General features: G+C 46.0%; 1 protein-coding gene across 1 annotated transcript in view; it reads right to left on the bottom strand.

Moving 5' to 3' along the window:
- The window catches only part of NFXL1 (nuclear transcription factor, X-box binding like 1), a 624,964-nt gene that overhangs the window by 165,356 nt on the left and 445,902 nt on the right, over positions 1-13,706 (bottom strand). The window contains exon 18 of the mRNA XM_078678225.1: positions 5,805-5,971. Within this exon, the coding sequence (XP_078534351.1) occupies positions 5,805-5,971 (167 nt within the window). The remainder of the gene's footprint in view (positions 1-5,804; positions 5,972-13,706) is intronic.

Raw genomic sequence — 13,706 nt, 5'->3', positions numbered from 1 at the left:
GATCTTTCTTTTAGACCCCAGGTCATAGGATTGACTGGAAAGTGCTTTGGTCTGTTGAAGATGATGCGGAAATTTCTCCCACTAATATCTCTTCAACACACAAAAATCATAGTCCAAGCCATGATAGGGTCTCGGCTTGATTATGCAAATGCCCTCTACCTGGGCCTCCCTAAATACCTTTTAACTCGTTTGCAGGTTGTGCAAAACGCAGCCGCTAGAGCAATTTATGAACTGCCACGAAGGGCGCACGCGTCGGAGCTGCTTGAGAAACTCCACTGGCTTCCTATTGCCAAGAGAGTCATTTTTAAGACCTTGACTCTGGCTTTTAAGGCCCTCCATCATATTGGCCCTAAATATCTTCAGAAACGAATGGCCTTTTATGTTCCAAGGAGGTCTCTGAGATCCGCGCAACTACTTAAAGCCACGATTCCCCCAATTAAGCGTGCCCGTATAGGAGGCCGCTCCTTCCGTTATCTGGCTGCTCGCAGTTGGAATGAGCTTCCTTTTACGCTGCGTTCGTCGTCCAATCTGCTTGCCTTTCGTAAGGAGCTAAAGACGTGGCTTTTTGCTCAGTAATATCTGTACCTCCTGAGCAGGGCACTGTGTTATGTATCTTCTTTGATTTTCTCTTTGCCAAAGCGCCGGGACACTCCACGGAGTAGCCGTGCGCTATAAAAGAGCTATTTTAACATAACATAACATAACATAACCTTCTGAACAGATACTTCAGCAATACCTATTAGGTGGCTGGCCCATAAACTGGTTCAGACCAGAAAGTCCTAAAGGACCAAGCATGCAAAATGGAGCGTCTTCTCGGTGGACTTGGCAGTCCAGACAATAGTACCATGTGAACATGTGGGGTGATGCCCACGTAGAGGCGTGACAAATGTCTTGAAAAGGCACCATAATGCAGAGGTAGCAGCCTTGGATCTGGTAAAATGAGTTTGCAAACCCTCATAAGGCTGCTTTTTGGCCACGGAGTAGCAGAACTTAATGCAGAGCACAGTCCAGCACAAGATGGTCCTTTTCAGCACCTCTGCCTTTTTTTTGCCCCCGTGAACCTGATAAAAAGCTGATCGCCACCCAGTGGTCTCTGGTACGATCGATATAAAAGCTGAGGGCTCCTTTCAGGACCAGCCAGTGAAGCCTTTCCTTTTCCTTAGTGGGGTGAGGCGGAGCAAAGAACGCCGGAAAGATGGTGGTTTGACCAACATGAAATAGAGTCACCAACTTCAAAAGGAAGGAAGCACATGTCTGAAGGACTAGCTTGTCCAGGTAGAACATGGTATAAGGCGGGCAAACAGAAAGGGCTTGTAATCAGTTGACCCGCCACACTAATGTTATAGCGATGAGAAAGACTGTCTTGAGGGTAAGGAGTCTGAGAGGACAACGGAGCTCAAAAGTCATACACATGAGGAATGCCCTTGAAGCATAACAAAAGGAGAAGGGGGGAACATATATTGCTAACCCTTTGAGGAACAGGATAACAGAATATTTAAATAATGAAGGCTGATCCGGCAACAGTAAAAGGACCGACATAGCCGTCAAGTACCCATTACCAGTGCCTAAAGCAAGACCTTGCTGGGCTACAGAAAACACAAACAACAAAACTTAAGCCAGCTTAGCATGGAGTGGGTTAATCTGCTTAGAAGCATAGCAGACCATAAACTTATTCCAAAAATATTTGTATACAGATTTAGTTGAGGGATGCCTGGCTGCCACAATAACATCAACCACTCCTGGAGGATTGTTGAAAATACTCTACTGTCGCCTCTCAATCCCTAGGCATGGAGGTGGAAATTGCACAGGCTGGGTTCAAGACCTTGACCGGCTGCTGTGACAGGAGATCCTCCCGAAGGGTCATGCTGTTCAGAGGACAGATGCTAAGCCAAGAAGTTCAGGTTACCATTCTCTCTGTGTCCACTTTGGAGGCACTAGGATGAATTTGGCTCCGTAGGTCCTGCCCTTATTTAGAAGTCAAAAACAACGATTGATGGACAGAATGCAGAACAATGTCATACATTCACCCCAGTACATAGATCTGGGCCTAAATCCATTGTTTTTTTGCACTCCACACCATCCCAGGTCATTTATTTAGAAGTCAGCATAGGAGAGGTACTGCTGGAAAGGCTTGAAGAACTCCTCAGTTCCACTCTATTAGGAACGCATCTCTGAGCGAGAGACCCCTTGGAAACTCCAACATGCAATCGTGCTGACATTGTGTGTTCTCGTCAGTGGAAAAGAAAGCAAGCCAGGGTTCTTGTTATTCACAGAGAAGACCCTGGACCACCTCCTAATTCAAATGAGATTCATGATCCATTAGGCACCGATGGATTAATTCACCCACACTGGCATTCAAGGAACCCACCAGGTGATGTGTCAGCAGAAAAATTCCTTGGTGGTCTAGCAGCATCCAGAAATTCAAAGTCTCATATCATCGGGTCCACAGCCCATCAAATGGAGGGCAGAAAAGCTTTCAACAGCAAGCTGATGACTCTTAGTTTCAGGAGGGTGGTATGGAGCCTTAGTGGGTCACCAGATGCCCACCTCTCCCAGATGGGCTCCAAAAATGAAAAGCAATGCATCAGTCACCACTGTGAGCTCTGGGTAGGGTAAGTAGAGGGGACTGCTGCTGACACTATTGTGGTCCCTGAGCCACCACTGCAAATCTTTTGCATTCACCTCAGAAATATGGACCAGATCATAACAGAACCCCCGGTACTGTGCCCACTTGGATTTCAGATCCCACTGCAGAGCCCACACATGCCATCTGGCGTGCTTGACCAGCAGCATGTAGGAGGCGATGAGATCCAGCAGCCTCAGAGTCATCCTCACGGAGATCCAGGACAGAGGTTGAGACATTGAGATCAAAGCCTGAGTATCCAGAGAACTCTTCTCTGGAGGATAGGTGTGAAACTACACCATGTCCAGAATGGCTCAGATTAGGGGGCATCTGTAGAGGAGTCAGGTGTGACTTTGGAAACTTGATAGTGAACCTCAAGAATATTAGGAGGCTTGCCGTAGTCTGGAGGTGGGAGACAACTACCTGGGGGAAACCTGCTTTCAGCAGCAAGTCGCTGAGGTAGGGGAAGACTAGGACATCTGAAGATGTGCCACAACCATCACCCTACCCGAGGGGCATTGGTATGGCCAAAGGGAAGCACGCCTTTTCAGCAACAGGAACAATCAGGAATAACAGCCAAAACCAAATTCTGGTACCAAGACCCTTTCTATAGTTCTTTTTGGAAAAACTACTACAATAGGGACAGATGGTCCTCCGTCAGCTGTAAGAGCTGTGGGTATATAAGAAAAGGTAAAGGGTAAACTTTTCAAACAATTTACAGGACCCACCTGTCCGAAGTGATCACCCACCATCCTGGCAGAAAGTGTCAGATCCTACCTCAGGCAGGGTGGCTGTGTGCTGTCAAGGGCATGCTAAGCAGGCTTTTAGGAGTGGCAGCTGGGAGTATGGAAGATTGGGCTGCCTGCTGTTCCTGTTGCCCTCTCCAATGGGTACTGCGGCACGAAAGGGATTTTTATACCTGTGGGAGCTGCTGGTGGTATTGACAGCCGCTACCAAAGCCTCTGAAGGTGCGAAACTGCTGGTGTGGCTGGCATCAGGGAGCAGAAATCCCCTAGGAATTTGTTGTGGCTCTGCTAGCTTTAAAGCACTCCAGAGAAGAGATTGGAGCTGCGACGTCTTGATGCAAGACAGTACTATGGATTGACCATCGTCGTCCGAAGTGGACTATGCTGGCATTGGTGTTGGTGGAACATGTTCTGAGCTTGGCGCTGGAAGTAGGGATACAGGGATGCTGCAGCACCCCCAAAATAAACACGGTGGAGTTCAGAAGCTGAATGAGCAATAAAGATGCCTTTAAACAGTGTTTTTATCTTGCGACAGAGGTCAAATGTTAGACTGTCCTTTGACAAATTGCTGCTTTTTCTTTTCACATGGAGATTTGTATTTACTTTTCTTTCTCTGACTGAGAGGACTTTGTAAAGTGAACTATGTGACAATGTGACAGAAAGTGAAAGAAAAAGCTGTAGAAAGCAGTTTTTGTTTTCCTAACATACAACAAAACTTAGACAGTAGAATATTTTCCAGCTAGAAAAGGACAAAGTACTTTCTTTTATAATTAGGAAGTGTGATGAAAACAATTATTTTAATAGGATCAAAACAAATTCGCAAATGATAAATATTCACTAAAACACGATTTTCACACATTAGCCTTTGGGAGCAGTATGGTTTTAGCATTTAAACGACATGTCTGTGCAAATTTAGTGGCCATTTCAGTGGAAAATGCGCCGTCTGTAAATGACAATCTGCTACCACACCATAGTTTAGTAATATATTTGCGACAGTGAGCTCCAAAATGCACCACGGGCTACATACAACACCTTTCCCACTCTCCTGCTGAATGGATGTAGCTCATTGCCACACTTTTTATTTGTGTGCTGTTTTAATTTTTCACAATGTCTATGACTTCAGTGACGTAAGACTGATGGCAGCACCCCCACTCTGCAAATTGTTCCAGCACCACTGCGTTCCGGCGTGGGCTGCGGCGCTGTCTGGGAAACAATACCGAAGTCCAGAGGGCTCAAGTGGCGCCGAGGGCAAACTTGCTGGCAGAACCCCAGATGGGAGGCCTCTCGGCTCTTTGGGACCCATAGAAATGCCAGAGGGTGCCAGCAACATGCCAAAAATGCACAGCATAGTATTGTGGAATTACTCGATTAGCTGCTGTGTTGCCAACAGGCCGGGAACTTCTAGTTGCCACTAGACCAGGGGCAGAATTGACTCCAAAGCAGATCAACTTCAGGGCGCGACCTGGAGGCATGATGATGCCCTCACAGCTTCTCGGGAGACCGACAGTGGTGGGATGGGGCCGAGTCTCGCTTTGACTTTTTGCGCTTTTTTTAGACCTCGCTGGAGGCATAGAGAGCAAAGAAGATCGGTCACAGGAGCAGCCATGGAAGCGGGCTTAGGACCTTTCTTTAGACCTCGATCAATTCCGGTGCTGGGTCTTGTGGTACTTTGCCACAAGGAGCTCAGCTTCCCAACCTCAAACCGCCTTGGGGGCATCAAGGCGCAATCACTGCAGGCCTTAGAAATGGGATCCAACCCTAATCACCACATGCAAACCACATGTGGGTAAAGTAAAGTAAAGTCCACATTTGTAAAGCGCACAATCACCCGTAAGGGTCTCTAGGCGCTGGGGGCCATCGGGAAGATTAAGCGAGCTATTGCCCAGAGTCACATGGTGCTGGGCTAACCTGCCGCCGGAGCTGGGGATCGAACCGTGGTCCCCAGATTTCAGCGTCAGTCGCCCTGGCCGCGGCGCCACACCTCTTCCACTGGGTCAGTCATAGACATCTGTTTGCGACATCTCCCTCAGAGTTTAAAACTTGCAGACTTGGGAGGTGACATAATTCTCTTGCACATTGAAGAGAACTTCTATAATTCAAAGTGTCAATGAGATAGGGGTTAGCTCCGGATCTGCTGACTGACTCAGATACGTTGGCGCAGAAAGAAAGGAACTGATGTCAGCGCACATGGGTGACGCCTGTATAAGAATGATGTTGATGCAGAGCCCCTGGCACCACCTGCTGGCACTCAGGGGTACTGCTAGAAAACTTTCCGGATCCAATCTCATGCCTGGGGAATTATTCAAAAGGTGAAGAATCTACAGTTAGATGTCCCCATCAGACAAAACTGTTAAAGACACTTAAAAATGCTGTTGCGTATATTTACTAAACACGGATGCCAAAACAGGGAACTTAATGAGTTATTGCTTACGCACATGCACTCCACATAAAGAGTTGAGATCTTGCAGTGACATTTCACTCTCATCATCTGAACACATGGCGGGCATTCCCCAGAATGACATCGCAAACTGCATGGGTGAGGGCAGCCGGGCGGACGAGGTCTAGTGCATCCTTCTTCACATACAGCACACTCCTTGCTGCACTGGAAAACAAAAATATTTTGAAAAGTGCATTATACATCAGTCCATCCATCTTCTTCATAAAATTAATTTTCAAAGTATTGCAATTCTAGAAACATTGTTCTAAGGAGAGATTCTTACAGAAATAGCTGGAAAATCTTACACTGGGGAATGTCTTCAGTATAATGGCACTTGTTCAATATTCTGCATATTTCTGTTTTTATAATCCTTAGATTGCCTCCCACTGGTAGGATAGCTGTTGAATTCTGACTCGCTGTTACAACACACACAGACACACTCCACTCTTCGGTATACAAGCGGCATGCATCGTGTTTGGTTACAACCGCAATCCTACATCAATGGCTCAATTTAAACAGTAATAGTGAGACATGGCCATGTACTTTAACATAGCTGAATCTGCTGAAATCAACAGTAAGGGCTTGATTATAAAGATGTTTGCCAGTATAAAGGGTATAGATGTAATCTATGCAACTTACTAGACCACACCACAAAATTGTTGGAATAAACTGCAGTAAAACAGTTACTGTCAATGTTTTAAGAAACTGTTTAACAGCAATAAATGTTGATGAAGAAATCTAGGTTATTACCAGGAAGTCTTTTGTATTATTATTAGTCACCTTCATGGTGTGACAGTGCTTTAAATGAGCAGGCACTGTCCGGTACTGTGTACCTACACTTCTTTAATTTCCAAGGGAGAGTACCAGCACTTGTCAACACTGCGGTAAATCATTTAGGGGAAGAGTATCGGCACTTCACAGAAGTAAATATGTACTTTGGGCAGTGCGTGCCAACGTTTTGATATGGCCATGTAAAGCAATGACTTTGCGAATCATGGTACTTATCGGTGATGCTGGTAATAACGAGGAGTAAAAGAAGTGCAACTTAAATGAATTACAGGAAATTGTTTCTTCTCTGCAGTGCATGTTAAGAGCAGCCACTGCAAACCGAGAGCTTCCTTGGGGTACCCTGGTTTGGTGTTTCATTCTAGTCAGTAAATGAAGGATTTGACCTGGTAAAGTGGACAGATAGGTCATAAACATACATATAAGCTGTGTGGTGCCTGATCGAGGCAGTTCTCCTACTGTCACTTACTTATAATTCCCTTTCCTCAAAGGTACATACCTTGGAGGAAGACCTATGATATAAAACACCGTAAGAGGCGATTCCTTCGCAGATAATACGCCACCCGCATTCAACTGGATAGCGAGCGCATGCCCTTTGGGCATGCAGTGCTTGCGTGGGGCACTTTACTTGGAAGAATGAATTCACTGCGTTTTGCCCTTTGCAGTTTCTTTGGCTCACAAGTCTTAGTTTTAGCTCCTATGAGTGATGTGAGGGACTGCCGGACATGAGTCAATTGGAGTTTGCTTGGTCAGTGGCCTCCACAGGCCCCGTAGAGTGACGCGGCTGCCCTCACCGTCATGCAGCAATAAGTAGATATAAGGTGCCTCACATCCAGGCCTATGCTGTCTGCTTCCCTCTTCCCTGGAACAGTTCATCATCATCATCCCCATCTTCATAGCGCAAAGCGTGCCGCTACCCAACCAACATCCTGGTGGTTTAAAGTCGCTGGGCGCAAGTCTAACAACAAAAAGGTTTTCATGCATTTCCTATAATTCGGGTCACCCGAAGGGAGAAATAATAGCAAAGTATTTCCTTCAGGTAGAAGCTCCTCTACAATCCCTGCACCGTCACAGGACCGGCCCCAAATCAGATTGGCCGGGACAGCACCCTAGGCGTAAAGAAAATACGGTATTTGTTGTGGTGGCGTGAGGTGAGGTGTGAGGAAGATGGGAGAAGGGCAGGGGTTGATGGGGTGCTAACAATTACACTGACGTACATTAAGGCCTGATTACAAAGTCTCTAAAGGGATCCGATTGAGACCAAGTGGAATGAATGAGCTGCTGTTTGCATGGCATTCCGCCTGGCAACTCCCTGCAGCGCCCCTCGGAATATTGGCACCCCGGGACTGGGCACAGCTCGTTCATGCCTCGCTCCGCATGGATACAACATCACCAAGATACTGTTTCCACTAGCTCACTGGGAGAAAAATCTGATGTGCAAAAGTCACATGCTGGATTCTGACTTTGAGTCCAGGAGACTCCGCTGAAACTCAGAGCTTCGGGTCTAATCACGCCACGGTATGAAGCACCCGCTACTAGCTCTCGGGATTCAAGCCACTAACACGGAGAGCTTAAGAAGCCTTCAGCACTCTCTGAAATGCACCCAAGCAGCCCACCACCTCCGGGCGCAGTCACAAAGCTCCAGAGAGGGAGATGGAAATCTCCAAATAGTAAGATGTCTCTAACGACTGACAGATTTCCACTTTCGCCAGTTATGCGCAACAACGCGTACGGTGTCATTTAAAATCCCAGAACTTTTCTGTGTACGGAAAATATTCCCCTGTGGAAACGCCCCTCTCCTACAGCCCCGCTAAATAATACGTTGCTCAGATGTCCTTGGCACCCAATTAACACACCCATCCCAGCTTCTGCTGCTAGGTGTCTGGGTAAAACCACTGCAAAGGTTTGTGAATACACACAGTCACACACATGTATAACTTTGCAGGTGTTCAGCGGGTTTTCGTTGCCTTCCATTAAATGAGCAGCTCTCGGACCGCACTGGTGACTCTGATCTTCCCTTCTCGACCCCTAAGCTAACCACTGCGGAAAGCCTGCTGCACTGGCAGATATTCTGCTGTTCCAAGTTCAAGCTGCAAACATACATTTCCACAGCTACTGATTTTTTGCTTCAGGATCTCAAAAGCTTTCCTCACAGGTGCTTTTTTCTGCGTATCCAAGTTTACGTGACATGCCCAGAATGCGTTGAGAGTCCGTCAATGTTGTGTTTAACAAAGACCCCAATCGTAACCGAGGTTTTACGTTATGCAGAAAACAACCATGAGACTAATACACTGGCTCCAAGACAAACATGGTATTGAGTATTTTGAACAGACAAGGGGGAAGGCCAGCCTCAATCAATAACGCTAATCTGAAGATTACTGTGCGGTTTCAAAGAATCCCGATTTAAGTGCAGAAATCCAACCTTTAGGCCTTATGGACTTCAAGAAAAATATTAGGATTTTTGCAATCTGCAATCATCTAGACTAGAGTGTAACGGGGTTTAGTGCTTGTTTTCTGGAAAACTATTCTAGCTATGGACTTCCCTAACTCAGCGTGGTCCAGAGATGTTCTAAACCATCTGCCGGGTAACTCACAATCGGGACCGTAGATTACATCTGGTTCTGGTGAAAAATGAGGAGTTAGCAGACTTGAAAAAAAAAATATTTTTTATTGATACATTTTCTATTTTAAAAGCATATCAAATGTATTCTTGGCACAAAAAAGAGCATAACAAAATACATGTCCATCGTCTTATCACAGGCACCTTGCATATTTAGCAACATCTCAAGAAAGAGAGAGGGGCCCTTTAAAACCAAAGGAGTAGGGCACCAAGTAGATCAAAGTCATAAACAAATCCCCTTTGGGTAACATACTCCATATATGCTCAAAAGAGAATTTTCTATCACCGAAACACAAACAAAATGTAGCTTACAAATTAAAAAAAAAACTAAAAGAATTTAAAAAATGGGTCAATTGATCATAGCAAATGTATTATTCATAGATTAAAAAAACAAAAATGTTGTATAGAGGAACTAATTCAGCAGTTTCTAAAAACAGATATCAATATGATTGTCCACATTTTTTACAAGCCACAACAATTCATAAAAACAATTCTTAAAAACATTTATTAAACAAAGACCTAAAAACATATACTGTGGGAGAACAAGCAACAACGTCATTTCTAATCATGAAAGCACCCCACCAGTCTGGTACAGATCAGTTATTCAACATAGAAACAACTAATTCTCGTATCCTTTGTTTTAGTGTAACAGTTGTCTTCAAGGATCTAGGGTGGGCTTTATCATCAATGCGTTTCGGTGGGTACTATAATTCGACCACCACATTCATCAAGACAAAACAATATCTCCCCAAGTGCAAATACTGGTCTGTACTTCTACGACCTCGCAAATGAACGCCTCAAAATTGGAGTATAATAAAAAGGGATCAATATCTTAAGGCCCCCACTGGAAAATGAAGGGCAATATAGCTCTCAGCTCCTTCCTCCAGTACTGATGTTAGCCCACCATTTAAGTGGCGATACTTGGTTGTTTCCAAAGTTTGGGGTAAATTCTAAGGGTCCAATTTCTTCAGGCTTCAACTGAATAGTACAGGGCAATGTTGATCACTATTCCTTCCTCCAGCAAAGGTATTCACTAATAGTTCAGACAAGAGTCCTTCGTTTTTATCTTAAGTTGTTGTAGCACGGGGTATTCGTATCCGTGACTAAGTTATTAGCAATGTCAACATATACGTCTTTCTTGGTTCATTGAAGTTGTATCACACTGGACACCCGCCTCCCCCATACCCCCAGGTGTGTGCGTGTTCGCATCTTTCTCTCCCCAAGTTGTGTTTGGAGGCTGCGAACCTCCCTGTGTGCTGTTAAGTTCGAGCCCAGAGTATCTGAGCCAGGGACGTCAAATTCTAAAGAATTTTTGGGGACATCCTCTCATTTTGTATGTCACTTGCTCTGCCTCCATGTACATGTGCATCTCTGATTTCCACTCTCGCAGAGTTGGGGCCTGTGGCGCATACCGGTGTTTGGCTATGTCCCTCATGGCTACCACCATCCTCAAGTGCCAAATGAAGAGGTTGCGTTTGAGTAGGTCTATTTCTGAAGGTATTCCCAACAGTACGTACTTAGCATCCCTTGGTAACTGTGTCCCTACTATCTCGCTTAGCTCCCTCGTTATTTTGGCCCAGTATCATTGTATGTGTGTGCACTCCCATAAGGTGTGGATGAATGTGCCACTCTCCATCGTACAGTGGAGGCAGCCAGGGGAATCCACCCGCAGACTTGCATTCTTGATCATAATATACCTATGGATCTGTAGCAAACATCTCTCCTTTGGCATGCTGTAACTCACCCAAACATCATTGGATGAGTCACCCTGAATTGAGTCACCCTGAATTGTGGTACGGCACCCAGTAATCAAGGGTACGGGACCATCATGGCCAGTTTTACTGGGGTGTTTCTTCTAACACCAGTAAAAACACCTGTGACTTCGGAACAGGGTTGGAGGGTAAGGGGTTTGCGGGCCATAGGTAGCCCGGCCCCACCCGATCCGTTCAATCGCAAATTGGGGACTATACAAAGCAGTCCACTGCCAGAAGAGTGACTGCCTCCTGATAGCCTACCCACACAACACAACTCGCAGTAACCCCCCTACTTCCAATTACCACATGCTCAGAGCACAGCCTATGTAGAAAGAAGTGCTTCCCATCTCTTCCATCATCTTTTCCTTAGACTCCCTTATGTGCTTTCCCGCTCTTACACTTTAGTCCACCAAACTGATTTACACTCAGTCTTTGCTAAAGAACCCTGGCAAATTTTTTTTTATTTTTTTTTATTTATTTATTTTATGGAGTTTATAGAGCGCGCAGCTACCCCCTGGGGGGTGTCCCGGCGCTAAAATCCAGGGGTACCCAAGTGAAAAGGGGAAGTGAAAAAAGAAGGAGATGAAGGGGAGACTAGAGTCCGGAGAAAAGCCAGGTTTTAAGTTTGGCTCGGAAAATGGTTTCAGAGGGACAGAACCTCAGCTCAAGCGGAAGGGAGTTCCAGAGTCTGGCAGCAATGACACCGAAACCTCTGCCGCCGGTTCTGGACAGTCTGAAACGGGGCGAGATCAGGAGGCGGAGGTCATTAGATCTCAGGGATCTGGTGGAGCGCGATATCGAGACCCGATTTTGCAGGTAAGTAGGACCGAGGTTGTTGACGGCTCGATAGGTAAGAGTGAGGACCTTAAACTGGATGCGGCTAGCCACCGGGAGCCAGTGGAGTTTCCTCCGGTATGCAGAGACAGATTGACGGTACGGGATATTACCGATCAGTCTGGCTGCAGCATTCTGGACGATCTGCAGCCGACCAATCAGGTACTGGGGGGCCCCTGCATAGAGGCTATTGGCATAGTCCAGGTGGGACGTGATAAGGGCCTGGGTGACTGTACGGCGGGAATCCATGGGGAGGTACGGAAGGATCTTTCTTATCATGCGTAGTTTCATGAAGCAGGCGGAAGTAACTTTGTTGATCTGAGTTTTACATGACAAGGAGTCATCAAATTGGAAGCCAAGGTTCCGTGCCGAGTGAACCGGGGATGGGGCAGGATCAAGAGCCGTAGGCCACCACCAAGGAGAGGGGATAGAGGTTTTCTGATTGAAAAACAGAACCTCTGTTTTGTCTGCGTTTAATCTGCGTTACAACTTCGTGAGAGATCATTTTGTGTCTTTGTTTTGCAAAGAATACTTGCATTGGCATCACTATTTTTATTAAAAAGGCAGAGTGCCGATGAATTATAATGAAACTGAAATTAAGTCAAGGACACATTTAGAACTATTTAAGAAAAAAGGAGCTTGGAAGGGCAAGTTCATGGAAATGGGGAGGTTCTTATAATAAAATGATTCTCCAAATAGGACCGCTAAGATACACTAAGCGCAATGAATGGCCCGGCAGCAGACATGGGGGCTTTGTGTTAAATCAGTGGGTCCAGCTAACAAGGGAGTACAAAGGACACGTAACAGCCAGTGGTGGGTTAGGTGGACTCTCTAGGGGGAAATCAGTATTGGAGGATCCAGGTGAATCCACTGAGAGCAGAGAACGGGAATGTGGTACAAGGAGGCGCAAGGCAGAGGTTGAGGTGTGGAGTATGATGTCTAAACCTGAGATACTATATATGGTAATAACAGACACGCCACAGTTGGTTGCCAAATTTGAACAGTTGGAGGAAGGTTCAGGTAAGCCAGATGAAAGGAAGATCCAAGTGATGGAAAGCCTTTGTTGCCCCTCGCTGATCAGTTCTCTGAGGTCATCCATAAGTAACTGAGGACAATGGCAGGGCTGCCAGCTGAAGACAAAAAACTGCTGTCCGCACTTGATAAATGCACAAAAGAGAGCACAACGGCTAGGGCATTTCTGATAAGGAAACAGGTTGGAGTGCAGTAAGGACCATTGTAGGTGACACAGGACAGCCACTTCAAGTCCAGAGGAGCTATGATCATGCCTCAAAAGAGGCATTTGCCAATGTCGCGCGAGGGTGCCTAGTGAAGGTGGAACACATCCTGACAAACTGGAGGACCCCTACGAAGGAGGCAGGTAATGCTTTAGGTCCCTCTCCTGGGCTACCAGACTGACTGTGTGACTGTTTCCAAAAGGTCACATGAAGAAGTATACTGAGGTTTTTATAACAGAGGAAGATTTATTTAACTGGTGATCCACAGTGATGTAGCATTGTCCTTTCCAAGTAGCCAGATAAGTGCTCTTCCACTTGTGTTTCTGGTCTAGTCATGCCCTCACCTCACCTCACCTCACCTCCCATTCCGCAATTTTCTCCCTTTCCATTTTACTCTAAGATCATCTATTGCTCGTCACCAACACCAAGGATCCCTCTTAAATAACTTACTCACTCTCTTGTACCTATTGTATGATCCCTCCCCCTTACTAGGTTACCCTCCTTCACACTTACTCTCTCTTTTTCTCCGGCATATCATGTCTGGTCTATTCTGCATTCAACCCTCCACCCTATCATTCAAGTCTGAGGAACTCCTGTTACTCCAGCAAGAATTACACACACCTCCCTTACTGAGCAGAGTGGCGTCCCTCGAGGACTTACCCACAACGATG

Source organism: Lissotriton helveticus, chromosome 2_2 (assembly GCF_964261635.1).
Source record: "Lissotriton helveticus chromosome 2_2, aLisHel1.1, whole genome shotgun sequence".
Classification (NCBI taxonomy): domain Eukaryota; kingdom Metazoa; phylum Chordata; class Amphibia; order Caudata; family Salamandridae; genus Lissotriton; species Lissotriton helveticus.
This window is presented reverse-complemented; position numbering and strand designations above follow the sequence as displayed.